The sequence below is a fragment of the Sceloporus occidentalis genome, unplaced genomic scaffold (assembly GCF_023333645.1).
Source record: "Sceloporus occidentalis isolate IW3139 unplaced genomic scaffold, rSceOcc1.0.p SCAF_6, whole genome shotgun sequence".
In the NCBI taxonomy this organism is placed as follows: domain Eukaryota; kingdom Metazoa; phylum Chordata; class Lepidosauria; order Squamata; family Phrynosomatidae; genus Sceloporus; species Sceloporus occidentalis.
The window spans coordinates 20,880,865-20,906,373 of record NW_028316986.1 but is presented as its reverse complement, the minus strand read 5'-3'; the positions used below and the strand labels follow the sequence as shown (position 1 = coordinate 20,906,373).

At 42.1% G+C, this 25,509-nt stretch overlaps 1 protein-coding gene across 7 annotated transcripts in view; it reads left to right on the top strand.

Annotated features, from left to right (window-relative positions):
* SLC8A1 (solute carrier family 8 member A1) overlaps positions 1-23,863 on the top strand; it is a 374,303-nt gene extending 350,440 nt beyond the window's left edge. For all 7 annotated transcript variants that reach the window (XM_089529038.1, XM_089529039.1, XM_089529043.1 and 4 more), the window contains one exon: positions 19,036-23,863. In XM_089529038.1, the coding sequence (XP_089385164.1) occupies positions 19,036-19,412 (377 nt within the window). In that variant the 3' untranslated portion in view covers positions 19,413-23,863. The remainder of the gene's footprint in view (positions 1-19,035) is intronic.
* The last annotated feature ends 1,646 nt before the right edge of the window (positions 23,864-25,509 follow it).

Genomic DNA, 25,509 nt, shown 5'->3' with positions numbered 1-25,509 from the left:
GCCCTCTACCTTTCCTAGCATTATTGTCTTTTCTAGTAAGCCATTTCTTCACATGATGTGTCTAAAGTATGACAGCCTTGGTTTCATCAGCCTGGCTTCCAGGGAAAGCTCAGGGTTAATCTGTTCTAGAACTCATTTGTTTGTTTTTGTATTTTATTGCATATTGGAACATTTTCCTTACCGATTGTATTTGTCATTAATTTATTTTATTTATAATTTCTAGTCTAGAATGGCTTCCAGGTGGTTTCCAAATGTCTCCAGTCTAATAATGTTCACATTAACCAGAGTGTCAAATCCTCCTGGTTCATGTTCAGTAGGTTGGTTAAGTATGGGAATCACTTGGTGCTTAAATGTACTGTTTTCACATTAGGCATAACCATAGTACAGGCTGAGTCTCCCTTATCTGGAATTCCAAATTCTGAAATACTCCAAAAACCAAAACTTTTTCATGGGTAGTTGAGAGAGTGACACCTTTGCTTTCTGACTGTTCAATGTACACACACTTTGTTTTATGCACAACATTATTTAAAATATTATCTAAAATTATCTTCAGGCTATGTGTATATGAAGCATAAATTAATTTTGTGTTTAGACTTGCGTCCCATCTCCAAGATATTGCATTATGTATGTATGTGAAAATTCAGGTATTCCAAAATCCAAAAAACTCCAAAATTGAAAACACTTCTGGTTCCAACCTTTTCAGATAAGAAAGACAGTATCAGACTTAAGTCCCTACTAGACAAGACTCAGTGTTCACTTAATGTTAACTTAAAAGTCAACAAATGATTCACTAATTCTACTCTACTTGGGACTTGTTGATATGTTTAGATCTAGAGGTCTGTATTCCTATTTGGTGGTGGTTGTTTTTTTACAGAACTTAGGTGGGATACAGACTGCCCCTTTTGGGGCGGCCTGCACCCACCCCTTTCCCCGACGGATCGGGGCCTGAGTGGCCACAACGGCAGCCCTGGAGGCCCCGATCTGCCGCTTTTCCAGGCCTCGGGGAAGCAGCAAAACACCACTTCCCCACAGCCTGGAAAGGGGTGTCCTTGGGGCTTCATGCCCCAGGACACCCCGACAGCAGCGGGGAAAGAGAGAAAGGGGCCGCTCGGCCCCTTTCTCTTCCGTATCGCTGGCGTGGTGATACGTACGCCCTGTAACGGCGCCAGTACGTCATGGCTGCGCCGCGCCGTTTGGACATGATGCGGTCATCACGTCAAAATGGGACCCATGTAGACAGGGCACTGCCATTTTGACATATGGAGAACGTACTAGGGTTAGGGAGCGTGTGAATGGTGCGCACTCCCTGACCCTAGAATTGCTGCCGCCACGCTACATTTTGCGGTATGTATCCTGATTTAGTTACTTTTTGGACTATGACTTCCAGAATCTCCTAGGTTGAAGAGTTTCTCTAGTCCAAAAAAGTAATGCTTCCAAGCACCGTTCTTTGTATCATATTCATTAACATGATTTTGAAAGGGCTGTGAAAATGTAGGAAATAATCCAGTGGGTTATACTATTATATCCTTTCCCAGAAACCTTTAAGATCAGGACGCACATGTCAACATTATTACTGAGAAGGTTCTAGAAGACCTGAGTAGGAAAGGCCCCTTACTCACATATGTAATCTCAAGGTCTTTATGTTAAACTGCATGCGTCCCAATTCATGCTAACAGTTCTCCAGAAATTTCCTTCCCCCTCTCTATTAAACTATCTTTAGATTATAGTTCTAAATTTTAGGGACAAGTATTGCTAAGTACACATTTGATTTGGGCAGAAATCACAGTTTTCCAGTCTTGGATGGGCTGCGTCAGTGAAGCAATCTGAATTTTCATCAGCTCATTGTTCCTTCCAGTCTCTTCAAAAATGCCATGTCTGAGGTGGTGGAAGGAACATGGTCACTTTTCCTTTAGAATTCTATATCTGGTGAACAATTCACAAATGTAACTAATTACTTGATATTTCAAGCAACAAGTAGAAGCTAGTGCCCTTGTTGTAGTTGCTGTCCTGGGAAGAAGCAGCCTTAGCCCTTCTTTATTTATTTAGCACCATCAATATACATGGCATTGTACAAAAAGCCACAAGAGCCAATAATGAGGAATGCTGGGAGTTACAGTCCTAAAACAAGTGTATGGAGCATTTTATTCCTATGTCTAATTTACTCCCATGAGAGTTAATGCCAAATAAAACTCGGTAGTCTTCAAAATGCCAAAAGACTGTTGGTTTTGCTGCAACCGACCATGGTAACTAATTGTCCCCCTGCTTCCAATTCTTTTCTTTGCCCTCGGAATAGTTATTTCAAAAATACTATTTCCACACCATGCTGCCTTGCTGGAAACAAGCAAGGTGTTTTGATTTGTTTTTAAATATTTCCTATAGCAAATCACATTGAACAAAAAAAATTATTCTCTAAAACAGCTTTCAGTTGACCTCTCCTTTCCTTCATATGCGCTTCTTCAAAACAGAATGGCATTTAGCATGGGAAGGGCTGCAGAAATAGCTAATGAAACTCCATTTTAATGAGTTTTTGTCAGTGTGTCAGTCCATGTTACTTCGAAAGAGCAAACTCGTTAGTTATGAAACACATTGCATTCTCCAGAAATTACTTACACTTTGGTAAGCCTGTTAAGGGCTGAGATGCTTTCCGAAAGGGAGGGACCACTCTGCAATTGGATGGTGACATTTGACTGAATCACAAATGCTCAGCTGAAAGTCAGAATCAAACAACTTGCAATCATATTTTTGTTTTTGTTTTTTTAAAACTAAGCTATTGTGATTTTTTTCTAACAGTCATCACTTATCTTGAGAGAAAATGCTGATTATAAATGATCAGCCTGACAATAATCTTTTCTGTGTTGGAAATGACAACTTAATCCTTGAGTAGGCATCTGCAACCATTCCTGTGACGGCACAGGGTTTGATAAATGGCATGTCTTATAGTGTACTTATGCTGAATTTGCAATGCAGACTCATTTCTTAATTGCTCTTTATTTCTACAGCCTTGTAAATTTGCACAGTAATAAACCCTGCATATTTATATAGCACTTCTAAATGTTCAGAGCAGTTCAATGCATTATCTCTTTAATCCTTACAATAACCATACAAGGTCAGTGACCAGTATTACCCCCATTGGGCAGATGTGAAATCACAGATAAAGTAACAGTGGTTCACTTATGATCGCAGATTGACTAAGGTGAAAACCTCAACCACTGTCAGATCCTGTAACCTTCCTAGTTCAGAAATCCAGGCTCAGTAGTAAAATTCAGCAAACCTTTATTCAGCAACTCGAGGTGTACAACAGGGATGGTTGTTGTCAGAACTAAATAGCAAGCATTAGCAAGGCATATTTAAAGGACACACAATTTCAAATCCTTGACAGGCTACCTTCTCATTTGTTACAAAAGTAAAACATTATTTTTCTTTTCTGTTCTCATGAATCCCCCTCCCCTGTTTACTTTTTCTGCCTGTGTTCCTAAGAAAATGGGTATTCTCCAGACAAGTTAGCTCCTTTGCTTCTGCTTGTTAATAACAAAGGAATATGATCAACAATCTCTGGTAATAAAACCCCTTCACCCATCACATTCCCTCAGAGAAAACTACCTTTTCTCCCCAGAGTTCAGTAAACATAAACAACCCTTATGTAATGCAATAAGTAAAACTTTATTTCAGAAAACACATAGGTTTCAGTAGGAAGATATGTGCAGACAGAAGTGCCATCATCCACCAATATTGGCATAACATTATCCTACCCCAAACTTTTACAGGCTTCATCTTAATTCATTTAATAATTAAAACATACCAAACCTCTTTTCCATGTCAACCTCATTCACCCCAACCCCCAGTACCGGCCTGTTCACATCCCTGCTTTCTGTTTCCCACAAGCAATCCCTGAGAAATTCCTCCACCACACATCTGCACATTACTGCACCAGGCCACACGTATCCTTTTGAGCCACCAATTATTTCTACTATTACTTTACCTCCCATCATTTTCATCATATCCCAGTATACTATAACATTCATATAACTCTTCTATATATCTAAAACATTAAACATGCTATATATTACAGCAACAACAACAACAATATTATTATTACAAAATGTACCAGATTCTGACAAGTATTGTAGAACAAATTAATGCCCATAAACATCAAGCAAATGTAAGCTATCTCCTTCTAGGTCAGCACTTCAAACTATGGCAGGCAAGATGCATCATGTAGCTTCTGACCACCACATATATCTCCCACAGTCCGGCAATATTATTTTTCTCCCGAAGGTAGCAAGTGCCTCCGATTGAGTCACACCATAACCAAGATTCTACATCAAGGTTGTTTAACATAAATCACTGCATATGGAGTCTGGAGACCATGCCCTATGAGGAACGACTTAGGGAGCTGGGGATGTTTAGCCTGGAGAAAAGAAGGTTAAGAGGTGATATGATAGCCCTGTTTAAATATTTGAAAGGATGTCATATTGAGGAGGGAGCAAGCTTGTTTTCTGCTGCTCCAGAGAACAGGACCCGGAACAATGGATGCAAGCTACAGGAAAAGAGATTCCACCTGAACATTAGGAGGAACTTCCTGACAGTAAGGGCTGTTCGGCAGTGGAATGCACTTCCTCGGAAGGTGATAGAGTCTCCTTCCTTGGAGGTCTTTAAACAGAGGCTGGATGGCCATCTGTCAGGGATGCTTTGATCTGGATTTCCTGCATGGCAGGGGGTTGGACTGGATGGCCCTAGTGGTCTCTTCCAACTCTACGATTCTATGATTCTATGATTCTATATAGAGCTGAGTATTGGTTGTGCTGTGTAAAGCTTGTGCTGAATAGCAGCACACAACTGAATGTATAACAGAAAGAGGACTACCGTCACTTTCAGCAGGGGCAAATGAATACGCATCAGTTGAGAATGTGCATCCACCTGACCAGTGGCACCATACTGTAAGCATTCCCTATACCCCCACGGTGTATATAGGGTATTTATATTTTCATATCTAGAGCCAAGAGGTCACAATGACCTTTGGAACACTAGAAAGTTTCCCATGGGAAGGGCAGATTGACCCAAAGACATGTGAAGGATCTAGGTACTACCAAAATAAAGGATAATTGGGTGTGCTGATTAATCTGTCCTCCTCCCAGGCTTTCTACATACCCTCTTATACTGTAGACAAAGGAGATCCCATTGCACTAAGGCGAGTAAGACCATATCTCCTACCTACTCCCAGCTCTGTTCCCAGGTAATTTCCCTATCCATCTATCTTGGGGTTGCCCTACATCCAATCATTGTTTTGTTAATCTGTAATTAAGACGATCTACGAAACTGCCCTTTCTGTCAGTTCCATAGGAAAGCACTCAAACTCTTGGTACTTTGTTTGGGAACATTAAATACCTCTTGAGATCACCAAACAGAATATAAATATCCAACCTACACATGGTCTCTCTGCCACCCACTGAAGCTCTATCCATCCATTCAGAACTTCCTCTTACTGTATCACCTTCAGCGGCTGTCTGAGCCACACTCTGCTTTCTGTGGATACCTATTCAAGACTTATATACATCTCCTCTCTACAACTCTAAGTTTCCGTTATCCAATTTGATACCTTTATTTTAGTTAGCCTTGTATGGTGTCTCAGACTGAATTGTTACTGTGTGTTGTGTGCCCTCTTGGATAGTTCTAAATAAAACCTTCTTTATGCACCCAATTTGGAGTCCTCCCACAGTTAGTACTGATGTACACAAGTGAAATGATCCTCAAGGTTACCCTACCTCTCATAAGCCCCTTGATGAGCTAATAATCCCCCCCCCCCCAATATACTATCCCTGTTGGTGGGGTAGTCTGTGGTCCTGTGCCAATCTGTGAGCCATCCACTGATGCTTCCTGGTGAGTTTCCAGGAAAGAAAAAAACAAACACAATGCTTTCCAGTGGGCACAAATAAGGTACTGGTCCCTGGCCCACTGGGTAAGAAAATTGCTGGTCTCTCACATCAGAGAATTTGGGATGCACTACTCTTAGTGACATATGCTGGCATTACAAGATTTTACGCCAATGAAACTTCATCCAGTACCTTCTTATGCCTTCATTGTCTTATTACCAGCTGTCAGATAACTTCTGAACACAGTTTCACACACACCCAGTTCTCTCAGGCCTCCACTTGGCCAGTACCATTGGCCTCCCTTCTGTTCCATCTCCTAGAGCTCTACATAAGTAAGCATGCTGACAAATTTCATGGCCTGCAAGCTTAAAGTAGGAACCTGACCTCAGTCTTGGATGGATTTTTTGCTGGCATTTGCTGCTTCTGGTCTTTTTGTAAAGGTGTGTTCGGCATTTGTTTCTTTTTTGTTATTGTTGTTTGCTTGCTTGTGAGGTTGTCTTCCTATGTTTCAATTGGCCCATTTTGGCTATAATTTTGTCATCTCATGCTGTTAGTGTTCATTGTTACGGACAAAGAGGAAGTGGTGGTAATGGTGGTGATCGCTATGGCAAAACAAATTGTATGCTTGAGACTGGATTAAGGCTGCAGTCCTGTGTATATTTATAGCTGGGCATGAGACCTATTAATTTCAATGAGATTTACTTCTGAGAAGGCACGCATAGCATTATGCTGTGTTTTATTATGTTTTAAGCAAATACAGTACCATCTATATAGCTGGTGTTTCATTTTGTCAAATAAACTAGTAATCTCATCATATCAATAATACTATGGTGCTGTTATTTCAGGAAAACACGTTAATAGGTGGAATAATTAAACTATCTAAATGAATCATCCAAGTGCAACAGCAAAGTGAATGTAATATATTAGCAAGTTCTGTTTCAAGTAACTTGATTACATAGCAGATTGCAATAACTTTTAATAGGCATAATAATTTAATTCCATTGGCCTCAATGAATAATGAGGTGTTAAGTCATGTGTACAGAATGTTTATTACTGTTGAAAAATACACAGTGTAACATATATTGAATGTCACATATCATATTGAAGAGTATGAAAGGTACTGGAAAATTGATCTCTGATTTGGAAATAAAGGATTAATTGCTTGGACGTTATGAACGAAAGTTGGTATAGAATCAGATGAATGGAGGGGGTCTCCATGATCACCACAGGCTGAACTCTCTGACTTGTATTCCTGGCAGTTATTGTTCTAGGGAGGGGGTGAGCAAATTGTGATCTCCCAGATTTTGCTTGGCTGCGCCTGCTGTCATTACTGTCCACTGGCTATTGCCAATGTAAAGTGAAGTCTGATAACATCTAGGAGACGAAACATTCTAGTCTTTTCTCTTTTAAAATCAACAGAATTATTGTTGGCTCACCATACCAGCTCCACTGAATGTTTTATTATAGGTAGATCAATCAGTTGAAGTCAATCCCACTTCCCCATCACACTCTTCCCTTATATGCGTGTGCAGTGCAGTCTCAGTAGTGTTTTCACTTTGATAAATGTTTACACATCATCATACATGAGACCTAATGTGCAGTCTGGCTAAGAAAATGAATTGAGAATCGGGATGTTGTTGGTTTGAATTTTGCTTCTAACACAACCTCACTATGGACCTTATCATACTGGACGAATCCTGCTCAGAAACAGGATTTAAAAGTAGAAAAAAACCCAAAATGCTAGATGTTTTTCAGACGTTTCTTCCAAACAGCAATAATGCAAAAATAAAGAAGACAAAAATGACACCTTTTACTTTCAGGAACTTCCTTTTTTACTTTCTTTTTACTTTCTTTTTATTTTTGGAAGTTCCCAGAAGTAAAAAGGTGTTGTTTTTGTCAACTTTCCATTCACTTTATTTTTGGATTATTGCTGTTTGGTGCAAACACCTGAAAAACATCCCGCATTTGCAGTTTTTTTTTCTACTTTAAAATTCCATTTCTGAGTGGGATTCATTTCCTGGTCAAGGTGGGACTGAGGGTTACTACCTTATCCCCCTCAGGGGTGGAGGACCTATTAGAATGGTCCACCCTCGAAGGCTGATGGAACCCAAAAGGTTCCAAGAGGCCCTAGAGGGTTATATGGTTGGGAATGACGGCAACTCTGTCGAAGCCTTGGTTGATACCTGGAATAACGACCTTACCAAGGCTACCTCTCCTCCTCCACTTTCCCCATTCTCCTAAGTGCCCTCCCTTCATCCTCCATCTTGGGGGAGAGACAGGCAGGCTAGTTCCACCAGGCCTGCCTGGAAGAAGGAAAGCCCTCCCTTCATCCAGAATCTTGAGGGAGAGAGAGGCAGGCTAGCTCCACCAGGGCTAGCCTGAAGAAGAAGAGCCCTCCCTCCAGTCCATCTGCCTTGGTCCAGGCCTCAGAGGGAGAGAAGAATGCTGGACCTGATCCCTCCCCCCCTCACCATTCCCTTCTCCTTTTGTGTCGTGTCTTAGATTGTAAGCCTGAGGGCAGGGAACCGTCTGTTATCCCCACTGTTGTAAACCGCTCGGATTCCCAGTGATTGGACGGTATATAAATAAATCCTATTATTATTATTATTATTATTATTATTATTATTGACACTATCGCTCCCGAGCGTCCTTTCCGGCTCGCTTCTAATAAGAAACCATGCTACACCCAAGATCTTCAGAAAATGAAGTGAGCCGCGCAATGACTAGAGCGCTACTGGCTGAAACATCACCACTTATCTGTCAAGGCACTCCATAAGATCCTTCTTAAATCCTATGGACTGGCAATCGATGCAGCAAAGAAGTCGTTCTATGCTGCTCGTATTGCATCAGCAGAGTCCCGTCTAGCAGAGCTGTTCAGGGTGGTTAAAGAGCTAACCCAGCACCCTCCCACCCTGAACCCACTTTTGGAACCAACTAAAGCCTGCTGCGACCTATTCAATGATTTTTTCGCTGATAAAATCTCTCAGATAAGGGCTGATCTCGATGCCAATATTACAACAGAAACTATAAGAGAAGCATCCAGTGACTCCGTGGACTATGTTAGACTGGATCACTTTGAGTTTGTAAATACCGATGAAGTGGACAAGCTTCTTGGATGTGTAAGGAGGATATGCCCTGTCTATCCTTGCCCATCCTGGTTGACCGCCCAGGGAGGGGAAGCAGTAACAGCGCTGCTCCAATCTATAATCAACACATCCCTCAGGGAGGGAATATTCCCATCTGAACTTAAACAAGCGGTGGTTAAACCAATTTTGAAAAAACCCTCCCTAGACTCCCTGATAAGAAACAACTATAGACCGGTCGCCCTACTACCATTCTTGGGCAAGTTGATCGAGAGGGTGGTTGCCCTCCAACTCCAGGCTGTCTTGGATGACGCTGATTATCTAGACCCATTTCAAACTGGCTTCAGGGCGGGATACGGAGTTGAGACTGCCATGGTCGCCTTGGTCGATGATCTCCGTCTGGGCATGGCCAGGGGAAGTGTGACCCTGCTCATGCTTTTGGACATCTGCAGCATTTTGGATCAATTGAAGCTTCTGAATTTGGTACAAAGCTGGCCCCATGTAGAGCACATTACAGAAGTCTAGACGAGAGGTTACCAGTGCATGTACCACTGTTTCAAGGTCCCTTCAACTCCCCGAAATCTCAGTCAGTATGGCAAATGCTCAGGAATTCTGTGAGTTGAAGTCCCAGTTGAAATAACAGTTTGTGAATCACTGGTCTGTTCCTATAAGTCAAGCTAATGTTCTCTAAAAGAAAGTTCTAAGCATCCTCCCTATATGACACAGTGATTCTTTGTGGGATGGCAGAACAGTTGAACTGGTATAAAATTCTGCACAGTGTGATAGTTCCCACAGTTCATAATGCCTGTGCGAAAGCAATGTTTTTTTCAGAGCATCCATGAACACATGACAAAGGCATATACGGTTGTACAGTCGGCCCTCTGTATCTACAGGTTCTTTATCCATCGATTCAACCATCCACAGTTTGAAAATATTTTTAAAAATATAAATTCAAAAATGCAAACCTTGATTTTCTCATTTTATATAAGGGACACCATTTTACTACACCATTGTATTTAATAGGACTTGAGTATCCATGGATTTTGGTATCCACGGGGGATCCTGGAACCAAACCCCAGCAGATACCAAGGGCTCACTGTATTCTTTCTTGGTATCTCCTTCTTCCAGAGATCAGGTTAAGCTCGAATCCTTCCAAACTCATGCAAGCACCTGCCTTAAATTGGTATTTTGTAGATGCAGAAATAGTTTATGACAATCCTCCTATAACTGAAAACATTTCATAGGCAACTTCCTCTTCTTGGTGATGCAAGGTCTGTCAGGAAGTGCTTAGGCTGTAGGATGGACAGACACTTTGCAGCCTTCTAATTTTGCCATCTGCTATGAAGCAGCATCATTCTGTTTTGGGGGAGCAGAAGAGACAAGAGACTGGTGAAATTGCCTTCCTTTTTACAATCATTACAGGAATCTCCACATTACTGTTTTGTTTTTGTTTTTTATTAGTAAAAGCAACTTTTGAATTTCACTGTAAACTGAGTTCCTTGCTATATTTATTAGCCTTTTATTTAATGGGAAAGAAGGTCTTAGAGTTGCCAACTGGGATTCCATACTTCTGTAATGAAAATTCCATGGGAAGAACATGTCTCTAAAAGTCCTTGTGTAGAAGGGAAGGCAGCAAGGAGGAAGGAATGAAATTTTAAACAACCACTACTTTATTCAGAGATCTTCTTTTACCCAAGGTGACCTGGGAGTGCTGAAGTGCATTAAGAATTCATTTTCTCAAACAGCTCATGGTTCTGTCTTTGATTCACCCTTAAACCTTTCTACAAAATGGAGCCAATTATGTATTTGGGGTGGGTTTGAAATGACACTCCTTCTCCCTTAATGAAACAGAAATTTGTTGTTGAAGCATCAGAGGATGAACGAATGCTTTGGGAGAGTGAATACTGAGCCCAGAGGTGGAGGCATAGAAAGCAAGGCTGAGGGAATTCCAGCATGGATTTAATCCTGACTCACTTCCGACCATAGTTTGAAAAGCAGGAGTGAACCTCATGAATAGCTACTCCTATTTCTGGAGTAAAACCTTTCCTGATGTTAGCTATAGCTGCAATGCAAAATTAATGCAGTTTAACTGCCAGGAGTCCATCCTACACGATCCAGGAATTTGTAGTTTGTTATGGCACCAGAGTGTTCTAACAGAGAAGGCTAAATATTGCACAAAACAAGAAGTCCCAGAATCCCATAGCACTGAGCCATGGCAGTTAAAACAGTGTCAAACTGCATTAATTCTGCAATGTAGTTGCAGCCCTAGTTATATGTGTGCTGATGTAGCAAGGGGGCTAAAATGTGAGCTAATATGATTCTGGAAGCCTCTGGTTCAAATCTCAATCTGCTGTGGAAGTCATTTGAAGGCTTTGAGCCAGGCTCTTATCCTCAGCTTGCATCTCTTCATCTGCAATAAAGAGTATGATTATACTGAGCTACCTTGCAGGATTGTTACATACCCTCCAACATTTTACAATTGAAAACCAGTACACATGTGGCTAGGCAACATCAGTGTGTGGTTGATGGCAAAATTAATTATGAGGAAAGACAGACAAGCCAGGAAAGGCTGCAGCAGTTTGCTTTTGTCTGAGCCTACTAAGAAGAGAAAGATTCCCCTCCCCCTCTCCTTTCCCTCTGCTGTATTAAATCAGTGCAAACTATTTTTGTGCTCTTTCAAGGAGGAAAGCTGGTTTTCTTTCTCCATGTGCTTTGGTGAGATCTGACCTTATTAAACTTGGGATATTGCTGTGGATCTTGGTGGGAGTGGACAGAAGCCTAATTCTGTTTAAGTGCTGGGGGAGGCGCACGCCGTTAGGATTGTTTATTTTTATTTTTAAATATTGTTATATAGTCAAGGAGGGTTTGGAGTACATAGGAGAAGCTGGCCTGGAAACATTGTTAGAGGGGGCCCTTTAATTTTCCACATTTTCTTTTCCCTTTTCCTTAAGGGTCTTGTGGGTACTTCTGCTCAGAAGAAGTGAATCAGAGACTTGCTCTGAAAGGAGCTAGTCTACATAACTATAAGGCCAGTGAACTGAACTCAAGGACAGAGTTTGGGGACAAAGGCCAAGCCATCAGGGGTTCTTTACACTGGTGTTTAGCAGGGGAAACCCACAGTTTTGTTTCAGAGCCTCCTTAAGACTTCTCAATATTTACAGCGCTTTATAAATAAAGGATAATAATAATAATAATAATAATAATAATAATAATAATAATAATGGACACTGAAGGCCCTGCTGCAGTCACCTGCAACACCTGTGGGATGTTTGTCTTCTTGCCTAGGGATACGGGGAACTTCACCTGCCCCAAGTGCAAGTTGGTAGCCCTCTTAGAAGAGAAAGTACAGCAGCTGGAGGCCCAGGTCGCTACACTTCAGCATCATAGGGAGCAAGAGGTTTTCCTGACCAGAACAGACCAGATGGTCCTGGACAGGAAACACACAGAGGAAGTTGCTGGGGAGGATGAGGTCACTTTACACACAACAAATGTAGATAGTTGGAGGAGTGTCACACACAGAAGTAGGGAAACCAGGGAACATTCTGTAAGCTTACAGCTACAGAATCGATTTCAATCTCTCTCTACTATCAAGGATGATGAGGAACAGCAGCAGGGACAGACCTCAGGGACAGAGCAGGGGACCCAGAGAGCTCCACCAAAGGGAACGGCCGCTGCTAAGCCTCGGAGGAGGTGAGTGGTGGTCGTGGGGGACTCCTTGCTGAGAGGCACTGAACCAGTGGTTTGTGGGCCTGACAAGATGTCTCGGGAGGTGTGCTGTCTCCCTGGGGCAAAGATCCGTGATGTGACAGAGAGGCTGACAAGACTTGTCAAGCCTACTGACCATTATCCCTTTCTTTTGGTTCATGTGGGAACCAATGATACTGCAAGGCATAGCCTTCAGAATATCACAAGGCATTCTGAGGCTTTGGGTAGGAAGTTGAAAGAGGTGGATGCACAGGTTGTCATCTCCTCTCTTCTCCCAGTCGAAGGGCATGGGCCAGGAAGGGAGAAGAAAATAGCAGATGTAAACAACTGGCTCCGTAGATGGTGCCACCAAGAACGGTTTGGATTCTTGGACCATGGGTTGCGGTTCCATGAGGAAGGACTTCTGGCAAGGGATGGGTTGCATCTCACGCCAGTTGGCAGAAACGTTTTTGCCAATAGTCTCAAGAATTTGATCAGGAGGGCTTTAAACTGAGATATGTAGAGGAGGGAGACAGTATTCTGGAAGGCAAAAAGGCTGGAGAAAATAGTCAAATTGTCATAGAGGGAATAAGGCAAACAGTGCAAGGACCCAAAAGTGGGAGGCAAAAAAACTTGCACAGGCAGCAAGTAAAGGGAACAAATGGTCTTAAATGTCTCTACACTAATGCACAGAGCATGGGAAATAAGCAAGATGAACTTGAAATCCTAGTACAACAAAGCAAATATGATATAATTGGCCTCACTGAAACCTGGTGGGATGAGTCTCATGATTGGAATGTAGAAATAGAAGGCTATAACCTTTTTAAGAGAAACAGGCCAAAAAAGAAAGGAGGAGGAATAGCCCTATATGGCAGGGACATTTACACCAGTGAAGAGATCCAGGACATCAATCCTGGAAGCCAGGTGGAGAGCATCTGGATAAAAATTAAAGGGGAGGGAAACAACAAGGACGTTATGGTGGGAGTCTACTACAGACCCCCAAGTCAGACTGAGGATTTGGATGATGCCTTTCTAGAACAGATGACCACACACTCAGAAAGGAGAGATGTAGTAGTGATGGGTGACTTCAACTACCCTGATATTTGTTAGAAGTCAAACTCAGCCAAATCCTCAAGGTCTAGTAAATTCCTCACTTGCCTCGAAGACAATTTCATTGTCCAAAAGGTGGAAGAGGCAACAAGGGGATCAGCTATTTTAGATCTGATCCTAACCAACAAGAATGATTTGGTTAATGGGGTGCAAGTGGTGGGATCCTTAGGTGGAAGTGACCATGTTCTCCTGGAGTTTGTTATACAGTGGAAAGGAGAAGCCAGGCATAGTCAGACATGCATTTCCTGCATGGCAGGGAGTTGGACTGGATGGCCCTTGTGGTCTCTTCCAACTCTATGATTCTATGATTCTAACTCAGTTTGCAACAATGTCATAAGTCAAGACAAAGGGGGAAAATGAGGGGAGGACAAAGAAATCAAGAAATTTTAAAAACAGCTGAAGAAGTGGAATGACAGAGGATTAATCAGGGCTGTCCCTGCCAAAAAAAGTTGAAGAGTAGGTTGTTATCAGAATTACAAGGTGATAAAACATGTAAAGCTCTGTAGAGGTGTTTGTTGTTATTATTACTGACCAACATCATGGTTAACATTAATCATAGATCCCTTGTAAAATGCAGACATGTGGCCATGGTTTGCAGTTGTTTTTTAAAATCACCATTACATGGGAACTTGTGTTAATTGTATTTTGCATTTGTTGACATATAGTCTCAAGCCATAATAATAATAATAATAATAATAATAATAATAATAATAATAATAATAATAAATAAAATTTATTTGTATCCCGCCCCTCTGAGAACAATCGGGGCGGCTAACAAAGTTAAAAATACAGCACATATAAAATCCCTGATGCCCTCCCCTCCTTAAAAAAGTATTAAATCCAATGCAGAATTAAAAACAAACAAACAAACAAACAAAAAACATACAAGTTAAAAACTGACCAGAAGGTCAACAACATCACTCAGCAAACAATCAATGGGAGCGGCAGTATCTTATTCCCAGACGTTTTTCTGAGTCCAGGTTCTCTATTCTGGGAAGGCCTGCCGGAAGAGATCCATTTTAACAGCCTTTTTAAAGCTGTCTAAGGATGTAAGCAGACGGATCTCATCCGGCAGGCCATTCCACAGTCTGGGGGCGACGATGGAAAATGCCCTCTGGGAGGTAGTCGAAAGCCTAGATTTTTGTGGCTGAAGTAGGCCTCTCCCAGAGGGGCGGAGTGCGCAGGGAGGATTGTAGGGGAGAAGGCGGTCCCGGAGATAGCTTGGACCCAAGCCATTTAGGGCTTTAAAGGTGATAACCAACACCTTGTACTGGGTCCGGAAGCTAATGGGCAGCCAGTGGAGGGACTTTAGAACCGGGGTAATATGGTCCCTCCTGGATGTTCCAGAAATTACTCTGGCTGACATATTCTGTACTAGTTGCAGTTTCCAGACCAAGCACAAGGGTAGCCCCATGTAGAGCGCATTACAGAAGTCTAGACGTGAGGTTACCAGCGCAACAGTCTCAAGATCCCTTACTTCCAGAAAAGGGCGCAGCTGGCGTATCAGCCGAAGCTGATAACAGGCGCTCCTGACTGTCGCATTTATCTCGTTCGACATCAGGAGCGACAAGTCAAGGAGCACCCCCAGACTGCGAACGCAGTCCTTGACGGAGAGTGTGACCCTATCCAGGACCGGAGGTTGCAACCCAGTTCTTGGTTTCGGGGCTGCTACCGTGAGCACTTCCGTTTTGTCTGGATTCAGCCTCAATCTGTTTTTCCTCATCCAGCCCATTACTGCCCGAAGACATTCATTGAGAGAGGAGACGCTGTCAGAATTCAAGGCCAACGAACGAGACATGGAGAAATAGATTTGGGTGTCATCGGCGTACTGTTAACACCCAGCTCCATAACTCCGAATCACCCAGCGGCTTCATATAGATGTTAAATAACATCAGGGACAGAATAGCACCCTGTGGGACACCATGGTGCCAAGCCATGGTGGTTTAATGCTGAAAAGGGAAGATAGCTCCAGATAAGAGAGGAAGCAGACAATAAGAATATATGTTCACCAAGGCTAGTTCCTTGTTTGTCAACTGGGATTTGCAAGAAGCTCACCTTATCAAGCCAGATGGCTGCACAAATATCTTGCACCTCACAGCTTCTGAAATGCAACCAGTATGGAAGAAACGTGTAAGCCAGAGATGTGAATACAGTGAGCTGCTGGTATCCGCTGGTGTTTGGTTCCAGGACCCTCCGTGGATATTAAAATCCATGGATGATCAAATCCCATTAATAATGGTGTAGTAAAATGGTGTTCCTGATAGTAAATGGCAAAATCAAGGTTCACTTTTTGGAATTTATATATTTTTAAAATATTTTCAAGCCATGGATGGTTGAAACCATAGATAAAGAATGTGTGGATACAGAGGACCAATGGTACAGCATTTCTTTCAGGTGAAGTAGATATGTCTTATCACTTAAAGCCTCTCTCAGGGTGCGTCTTCACTGACAGGCAAATCCAGTTTACATTTGAGTTACCCTGATCCACAGTGACCACAAGCTTGTCTGTACATACTGAGGCAAGTTCAGGAGCACTGTCCACACACTTCTCTCTTTTGAAACACCCAGTCCAATAAATAGCAGTATGCACAGCCACACAGCCATACCCACTCCAAGCTTTTTTCCTCCCTCCCTCAATGCATATGAATGTTCATATTTCTGAACTACTACTCCTGGCCTCACACCCATGTCACTGTGGGATGCAGTCAACACACACATGGCACTATTCTGATTTTCTGTTCAAAATTGGGATAAATCCCTACGTTTTTTTCCTCTGGATTAAAGCACTGAAGGGTTGAAAAGGCCCAGATTCAGCTCTAATCATCTTGTACATCCTTTGGACAGTTAACTGTGAAGACTAGGTATGATTGTTCTGTTTAGCCCATGGAGACACCTGAACCAGCGTGCTATAGTGGTTTGAGCATTAGACTATGACTCTGAAGATCAGGGTTCAGTTTCCTACTTGGCCATAGAAACCCATTGGGTGACACTGGGTGAGTCACACACTCTCAGCCCCAGAAACCTTCATGATAGGTTCACCTTAGGGTCGCCATTATGTCGGAAATTACTTGAAGGCATGCAGCAGCAACAAGACACGCCCTCAGATGCCTATGTCTTTCAAAAAGACCTTCTGTGGCCTAAACCTAGGAGATAATATTTCAAAGGCAGATTTGATAAAGATCCTCTCATGGTAAAGTGCTGTATAATAGGCATAGCTTGGCAATGATACCTGAGTCCCTATGTTAGGAGAAGGGCAGGATATATGAAAATAACAATAACAACCACAACTACTACTACTACTACTTTTTGGACTATAAATCACAGAATCCCCTGGGAAATATGGCCATTGGGCATGATGGGTGGAGAGTTTACCAGTTGTTGTCAAGCTCTGGGAATAGTGCTATGTATTCCACGTCAAATAAGAGCCAAGGTAGCCCAAACTCACCCCTTGCAGTCCTGACTCAAAGGTGTGCTCCATTTCATAATTGTTAAACTGAATTCTTAGCAAGTAAGATTTCTTGCATGTTGTCTCCAGTTTCATTTTAAATGTACAGTATCTGTCAGCTGAGGCTCCCTAATGTCTGAGCTAAGATGATCTATGAGTTAACCATATATGTGCAGGAGTGCACTGGGTTGCTTTCTTAATGAACTCTTCTTCCTATTATTGCAAAGCTAATTGGCAAATTAGAGTAAGAAGAGGCAGAATTCTGCTTGAACAGCTGCCCAAGAGGAAGAGTAAAACTGAGAGCTAATCCAGTTTTTGATTTGCATATATGAATATCTGTAAGAAAAGTTGCAAAGCCTGTATCACCATCTGTGGCTGCTGCTAAGAATGTAACATCTCCCAGCTTTAAAATACCACAACTAAGGCCCGATACAGATGGGCACTTTGTGGTGTGGCAGCAGTGATACTAGGGTTAGGGACCGCACACCAACCACACGGTCCCTAACTCTAGTACGGACTGGTGGCATACTAATGGTGGCCAATGGCACACTCACAAGATCACTCCAGTGCCATAATACCCCGAAATACCGGGTTCTTTTTACTCTGGAGGGAAGCCACGCGTTTTGGTGGCTGCGGCTTCCCCCAGGAGGAAATATGCCGCTGGCAGGCCGCCCCTTTGGGGTGATCTGTTCTGCACCTAAGTTTCTTGAAGGAAAGGGCAGTTTCAATAGGGGAAACACACAATTTCTAAGTGCAATCATTTTTGTAATGGCTTTGTATGTGCCTTGAGGTTGCTTTCTGATTTATGGTTATCCCATGAATTTCATAGGGTTTTCTTAGGCAAGTAATAGTCAGATAGTGGTTTTGCCAGTTCCTTTCTCTGAAATACAGCCTACAGCACCTGGTATTCATTGTGGTCTCCTAGCCAAGTACTAACCAAGGTTGACCCTGCTTAGCTTCCTAGATCAGACAGAATCTAGTTTACGATGGCATAAATGACATTATGGAAGTGACTGCACTTGGAGATTGTGTTGGGTGTTGTCCAATTCAGGACATGCAAGCCATATTACACTAATATTTGATGATGCGCATATCCCTATATACATCTGCCCAAGGATTGATGTCTGCTGCAGAGGCCCTCCTCTGTGTCCTACCAGTCGAAGCAATACACTATGTGTAGATATAGGCTTCCTCCACTGTGGCACTTGGGTTGTGCAATCCCCTCCCTTTGGAGGACCCATTAGCATTGATGTTGATCTCCATTCCAGCACCAGATTAAATCTTGACTTTTTACTAAAGCCTTTGGGTCGTAATTGATTCCTTCCAAATCATTAGGGGGTTTTCCATTTTTATTTATAATTGAAAAAAATACATATATTGAGACAAACAATTGAAAATAAGAGAAAAGTTAGGTTTTAAACTTGCTTCTTTCACTTGCTTGATATGCTTTCAGAATGCTTAAATTGTTTTTATTGTTTTATATTTGAAATTGTTTTGTTGGAGACCACCCAGAGATCTTATGATAGGTAGGTTATAGAGTATAATATGAATATTTTAATCAGCAAATAAATAATAAACCACTACACAAGCAGTGGTGCTGTCATGGAGCTTCCTTAAGTATGGTCTTTAGCAATAGGTGTGCAGTTACACAGTGAGCAAACTTGTTCTGCAGTGGAAGAGTGCACAGCCTTCACTCCCACTGAGCCATCCATTGTACATGGATGTGACTCAGTTACATCTGCATAGCTATATCATACAACCCGTAACTTCATGCCTTGTTAACCAGTGAACAAAGTCTCGGCCCAAATCAATAACAGTGTGTTGTGGTTGTTTTACTTTGCAGACACGTTCGCCAGCAAAGTGGCAGCCACCCAAGATCAATATGCAGACGCTTCCATCGGCAACGTCACCGGTAGCAACGCTGTGAATGTTTTCCTCGGGATTGGCGTTGCTTGGTCCATCGCTGCCATCTACCATGCAGCCAACGGCAATGCCTTTGAAGTCCAACCAGGCACCCTGGCTTTCTCTGTCACCCTCTTCACTATATTTGCTTTTATCAGCGTTGGCGTGCTCCTCTACCGGCGGAGACCGGAAATTGGAGGTGAGCTGGGCGGGCCACGGACTGCCAAGATTCTGACCTCATGCCTCTTTGTGCTCCTTTGGCTCTTGTACATATTGTTCTCATCTCTGGAAGCCTATTGCCACATACAGGGCTTCTAAAGGAACTCTTGGAAGATAGTATCTATATATATATCTAGAGAGAGAGAGAGAAAAGATATAGGTATATAGATCTAGATCTAATATTATTGAACAGAGGAAGAAAAGACATTTGCCATGTTCACCTATCTACTGATGGAATGTAGCTTTGCAGTAGGAGTTTGAAATCTGCGGGATTCTTCACCAGGGGCAGCATCATCCAAATGGAGGCACAGCTGAAGGGCCATCTCTGCAACTCACCTTACAAGATCATGATGGAGTTACTTTACATTTTCCTTTTTCCCTCCCTGTATAAGGGTTGATCTGATTTCAGTGGGGGTTGATTGGAAAGACAAAAGGCCACATAAGGCTATATCATATTGGGCAGATGACTGAGAAGGAGAGTTCTTTATTTACTAATATCTTTGTTGCCTTCTTCATAATTCAAGAATGAGCTGAACCATCACCCTCAAAGAAACATGTGAGTCTGGAGTGACATGCAAGGTTCAAGAGATTTCCAACTCCATGCTGTTTTGTTGATTGGGGGGAGCTGTTTTGGGGGATATTGGGAGTTTGTCTTCTTTTTTCTTTCTTTTTTTTCTTATTTTTTTGCTTTCAACCCACCCACCTCCACTTACTGTCCAGCTGTGACAAGAGTATCTTATGTTGAAATATCATGCAATCCCCTTTCTGATTTTTTCAGAGGTCCCTGATTCAAAAATATGATTTGATGCATCTAATCCCCCCCCCCCTTTAAAAGAGGAAAGCAACATTCTGAAACAATATTTAAACAGCGCTCCATTTGCTCCAAAACTGTGGATTACAAAAAAAAATGTGCCCAGCCCCCTAATTGTCCACCTCCTACTTGACATATATATATTTTATTGTGGTTCTGGCATACCTTGCCAGATTAATTTCAATTACCTCCTGTGCCCTTCCCTCACCCTGCCAATCTTTGCTGCTGTGCTTCTTCTCATACGCCCATTCGGGAATGCTTTCATGGTACTTGTTGTAACAATTTGCATGAATGAAGCAAACCATAATCTGTAATATAGCATTGAGTAGCGATAGTCCATTCAGTGATGACGACTGAACATTGAAGAAGTGAGCGTGTTTTCTTTCCACGCCTTTCCATTTCATTTTTTTGCATTTTTTTAGATGAACACATTAATAGGCAGGAAATGGTCAGTATGCTATTGGTCTGTGCAAGCTTCCTGAGAAGCAATAATCAAGAGCTTGTGGAGCTGCAGATATGTAACTTTTGGGGGAATGTTTGTGCAAAACACATCACGTAGAGACCCTTTGAGAAAGGGTCAGCCACTTACAACAGGATGAAGCTGCTAATACGGAAGCAGGCCAGTGGCCTGTCTAGACCAGTACTAGACCTTGAAAAAGTTACTTTTTTAGAGAAGTCCAGAACACTCCCTTCCCCCAAGCAGTATGACCAGTGGCCAAGCCACCCAGGGTATGCTGGGAGTTATAACTCAAAAAAGTAATTTTTCTAAGCTCTGTTCAGTACTGTCTTCCCTGGCTGGCATTGGACATTGTCCAAAAGTACAGTTGACTTTGCCAGCTCTGATGCCATTTTAACTGGAGATTCTATGGATTGAACCCAGGACTTTCTACATAGAAAACATGCACTCTGTGACTGAGCCGTGGATGAGTAAAGCCCCACTTTGTGACTAGTCTGTACAGACTAAGTGAGGCTTATGCATTGTCCATGCAAAATATGCAGAACTAGGTGGATTCCTAAGTCAGCAGAAATACTCTTGAGCTTTTTTTCCCCCAAGCCTCAGTTTTCATCCATGTATTTATGCTGCATTTGCTCCTGTCTTCAGGTAGCTGATGCCAAAGCCTTGGCCTCCATACCTACTCTCTCTGCTGCAGCTGTATGGAAGTCTGAAGGTTGATCTGGTCTTCCTGAAAGGCAACTTGAAAACAGACTGTTTCAAATTCAGTCCCTTTGGGTACATTTTAAACATGCCACTAAACCTGCTGGCCTTCAGAGCAGCAAAGTGTCCTAGTTAGGTTAAAAATGGAGTTACCTTGCATTATCTGGCAGTGAATGCATGTGTTCCTTAGGAAACTAGAGATGTCATTTAACTACTGTTATTTATTATTTGTTCATTGTTGACAATGTATTCAAGCGCTGTACAATGCACAGAGAAATACCAAAACACCCCTTTTTCTTGGGTAATATATCACCCACCATACGTGTACACTACGAGAGAACCATCTGATGATGCTCCCTTTGTCACTCATTTTGTTAATTTATTTATCTTCTTCACCAACCCTCCCTTTTCCCCTCCCTGGCATACCAGTTTTTCATTTATCAGATTTTTCACCACCCCATTTCTGGTGCTCATGGAAAGAGCAAGCCATCATGAAAGGGCTCAGCACAAGGAAAGCTGCCCTGTCTTACATTTTTCCCAAGGACTACTGGAAAGAGCCATGAAATCAGGGCTGGGGAAGACCATAGGAGATGGTAGGGAAAAGGCCACAGCAACCTGGCAGGAAATCCCAAAAGGGAATGGGTGAGACAGAGGTAGGCTCAAAGATATAGCCGTGGTGGGGGCAAAATAAGGGTATTATCCCTCAAATAAGAATTATATCCCCCCATGGAATTTTCTTTCAGTTTCCATATTTCTCAAGAACAAGGGATTGAAAATCAATCACACCTAGAGCTCTTAACATTTGCCATGTTCTTATTCCCTTGGTAACGTTACATGCCCCTTTTCTTTGGATGCCCAAACTATATTTTGAAATTTTCAACTTATGTTTTAAGCAAATTTCTAGCACTGCTGAAAGGCACCTTGAAGACAAACTGTTTCAAATTCAGTCTTTTGTAATAGAAGTTAGCTAGAAATGTGGGGACTGGAGGAAGATTTCTTGGGGGGGGGGGCAGAATACCCTCATTTTGCCATTCTTCAGCAGGTAGACCCCTGGCAAGTGCTGTGAGATGTCCCCCAGCCGTTTTGGACTGCACCTCCCAAAATCCCCCAGCCAGCATGATCAAAGGCCATGGATGCTGTTGGCTGGAAAATTCTGAGAGTCATAGACTTTAAAAAGGAACTTTTCCAAGATCTGGACAATGTCCTAGACCATCTTTGAGCCTCATTAATTCAGCCATACTAGACTGACTGACCCAACCATTCTGCTCTCACCATAACCCCTACCGGGAACTCATAAATCTTGACCACTATGTGGATGAATATGAAGGGTAAGAGCAAAATGGCACTGTGAATAATTTTTTACAAAAATGTGGAAGGGTAGCAAAAGCTATTTTCAACTTTTAAAACAACAGAAAACAGGAAACCTGGGCCTGTGGTTCAGTTGAGGCAGAACACCAGCTGTTGCATAGAAGAATTATTTCTACAGAATGTAAACATCAAAGGAGAGGTATATGTTTGCTAAATCCTACCATTGCTATATAATGACTGAAAAAGGATGCATCCAGGGAAGGTGACTCTAAGGGGAAAAATATTCTGTTCTTGCTTCTTATATATTTGTGGTCCGCATATACAGACCAGCTCCATTAGATCAGTGGTAATTTTGCCAGTATAATGGGCAACAGCTGAGATATGGCCAGTCATTTCCTTGACATGAATTTCTCATGGTCTTAGGGTCAACAGTGGGTAGGTACATCAAGCTCAATAACTTCTCCATTCATTTCAATGGAAAAGGCAGCTGAGTATGCACATCATTTTGTGTATGCAGAGTTGTATCTATTAAGATGAACAAGGAACACTGTGGATACAGGACGTTCCAGCCACCCCATGCTTCATCATCTGTGGCTGCAGAAAATACCCAACAGCTAGGCCAGACTCTTGGCAACTCCTTCAGGTGTAGCTGAGAATTCATTGAAGAAATCTTTGTGACATCACATATTGTTGAAAAGGATGGAAGCTAGACTAAGGGCGCATCTACACTGTAGAAATAATGCCATTTGACATCACTTCAACTGCCATTGCTCCATCCTACATAATCCTGGGGTTTGTTGTTTTGTGAGGAACCAGCACTCTTTGGTAGAGAAGACTTAAAGACCTAGTAAAACTAAAAATTCCAAGATTCCATAGGATGGTGCTGCTGCTGCATTATTTCTACAATGTAGATGCACCCTAGATTCTTACCCATTCTGAACAATCTGTGGAATTGTGCATTTTTCTTTTGAACGTGGAATTGATTTTTTTTCCTGTAAATCAGTTTTCATTTTTCAGAATTTTTCTACCTGTTTGGTTTCATTTTGATTTTGTTCATTTTGGGGTGGGAGAAGAAAAATAAGCAATGATTTGGGTTGTTCAGGGATATTGTTATTATTATTAATATTATTATGATTGTGTTTGTGTAAAATTATTTCATTTCATCTGTTTGTTTTCCTTCATTTTTATTTGTGTGTATTGTGCACAGTAACAGAGAGGCAGTGAGTGCACTAATTGTGATCAATGGTACACTGAGGCACAGAAAATAAAAATAATAATAATAAGTGGTTCTGAATTGAAGATTAGTTTTGTGGCATTTTCCTAGCACAATGTCTCATTTCTTCTTACATTGACTTCTCTCATTCATTTCACTTTTTAAATTATGAATTGCTGTGTTTCTTCCATGAACTAAGAATGTAAAGACCCCCCACACACATACACAAAATATGGGTCTTACTTGCCGCGTAAAAACTCCAGATACACAACATGCTCAGAGAAACAGCTACTTATTTGCCTGTTTCCCCACAAAACAAACTCACAGGATAGCACTCTTTCCAAAACAATCAGACACATTCAAAATATGCCAGCCTTTGTACACATAAAACTAACAAATTTTCTTTCCTCGCTCCAAACAAGTTTTAACAACAAAAGTATGGCAATCTATGAAAGCTGTGGATCATGGAGTTTCCAAACTCGAGTTTCTTTTCATGAAACACAGCAACAAAACCTGGATTTTGTTGCAAAACTCACGTTGCCATGCAAACAGCGATGGACAAAATTTGAAACTGGGATTGTTGTCATTTTTTCTCTGGCATTTCAAAATTTTGTTCCATTACACCTTATGCCATCTTTGTCACCTCTTATTTCCCCATTTTCAGTGACTGATGCTCTACCATGCTTTAAGCCTCTAAGAAAAGAGTCCTTTTGTGGTTGTATGCTGGTGTCTATGCTGTTACACAGGCAGTTGCCCTTGCCTACAAAGTTGAGTAATCCTATTCAGGATTACTCAAACCTTGTTACACTATTGCAACAAACTCTGCAAGGGATTGTTTTCCTGGGGTGGTTCCATGAGTGTGATGTTTAGCAGTGCATGGGGAGCTGGATTGACTTTTGCACAATAGGAGAGTACACTCCTGTCTCCATTACACAATCCGTTTCACAACAATGTGATCCAGTAGCAGCGGCATGCCCATGACGGTGTAATTGGTGAATAGGATTTTCACCTAACACCAGATTAAGCAAAGGAGATCAGCATGCAAAAATGGGCTCCCACAATCGCAGGAGATGTGTCAGGCTCCAGTAAAGTTCATGTTCCAGGATGCCAAGGTGTAGTCCAAACAAGGCAAAGAACAACCAGTGGTTTGTAATCAAAACAGGAAAAGGTCAAGATCCAAGGTAGCCACTAAGCATCCAAAGAGCCAGAAGCAGATGCTTAATCCAAGTCAAGAATTGATCAAAGTCAAAATCAAGCAGTCAGTCAGGAGGTGGAAGCAAGTAGTTCATCTAGCGTTCTCCTCACATTCTTGAAACATGCAGCCAAGCACAGATCTATCATGCCTTAGCCCTAATAGCTGGCGAGAGGCATTCCTTCCATCCCAACCGCTATTATCTAGATCAGCACTTCCCAAACTTTGGTCCTCCAGGTGTTTTGGACTTCAGCTCCCGGAAGCTCTAGCCAGCTTAGCCAGCAGTGAGAAATTGGAACTGAAGTCCAAAACATCTGGAGGACCAGCCTTTGGGAACCACTGGTCTAGATGCAGAAAAGAACAGCCAAGCACAGCTCTATCATGCCTTGGCCATAGCAAGTGATGAGGGGCCTTCCTTCCATTCCAACTACCACTACTCTGGCCTCTGAGGGAAAGAAGAGCAACCAGGCATAGCTCTGTCATACCTTGGTCCTAACAGCTGGTAAAAGGCCTGCC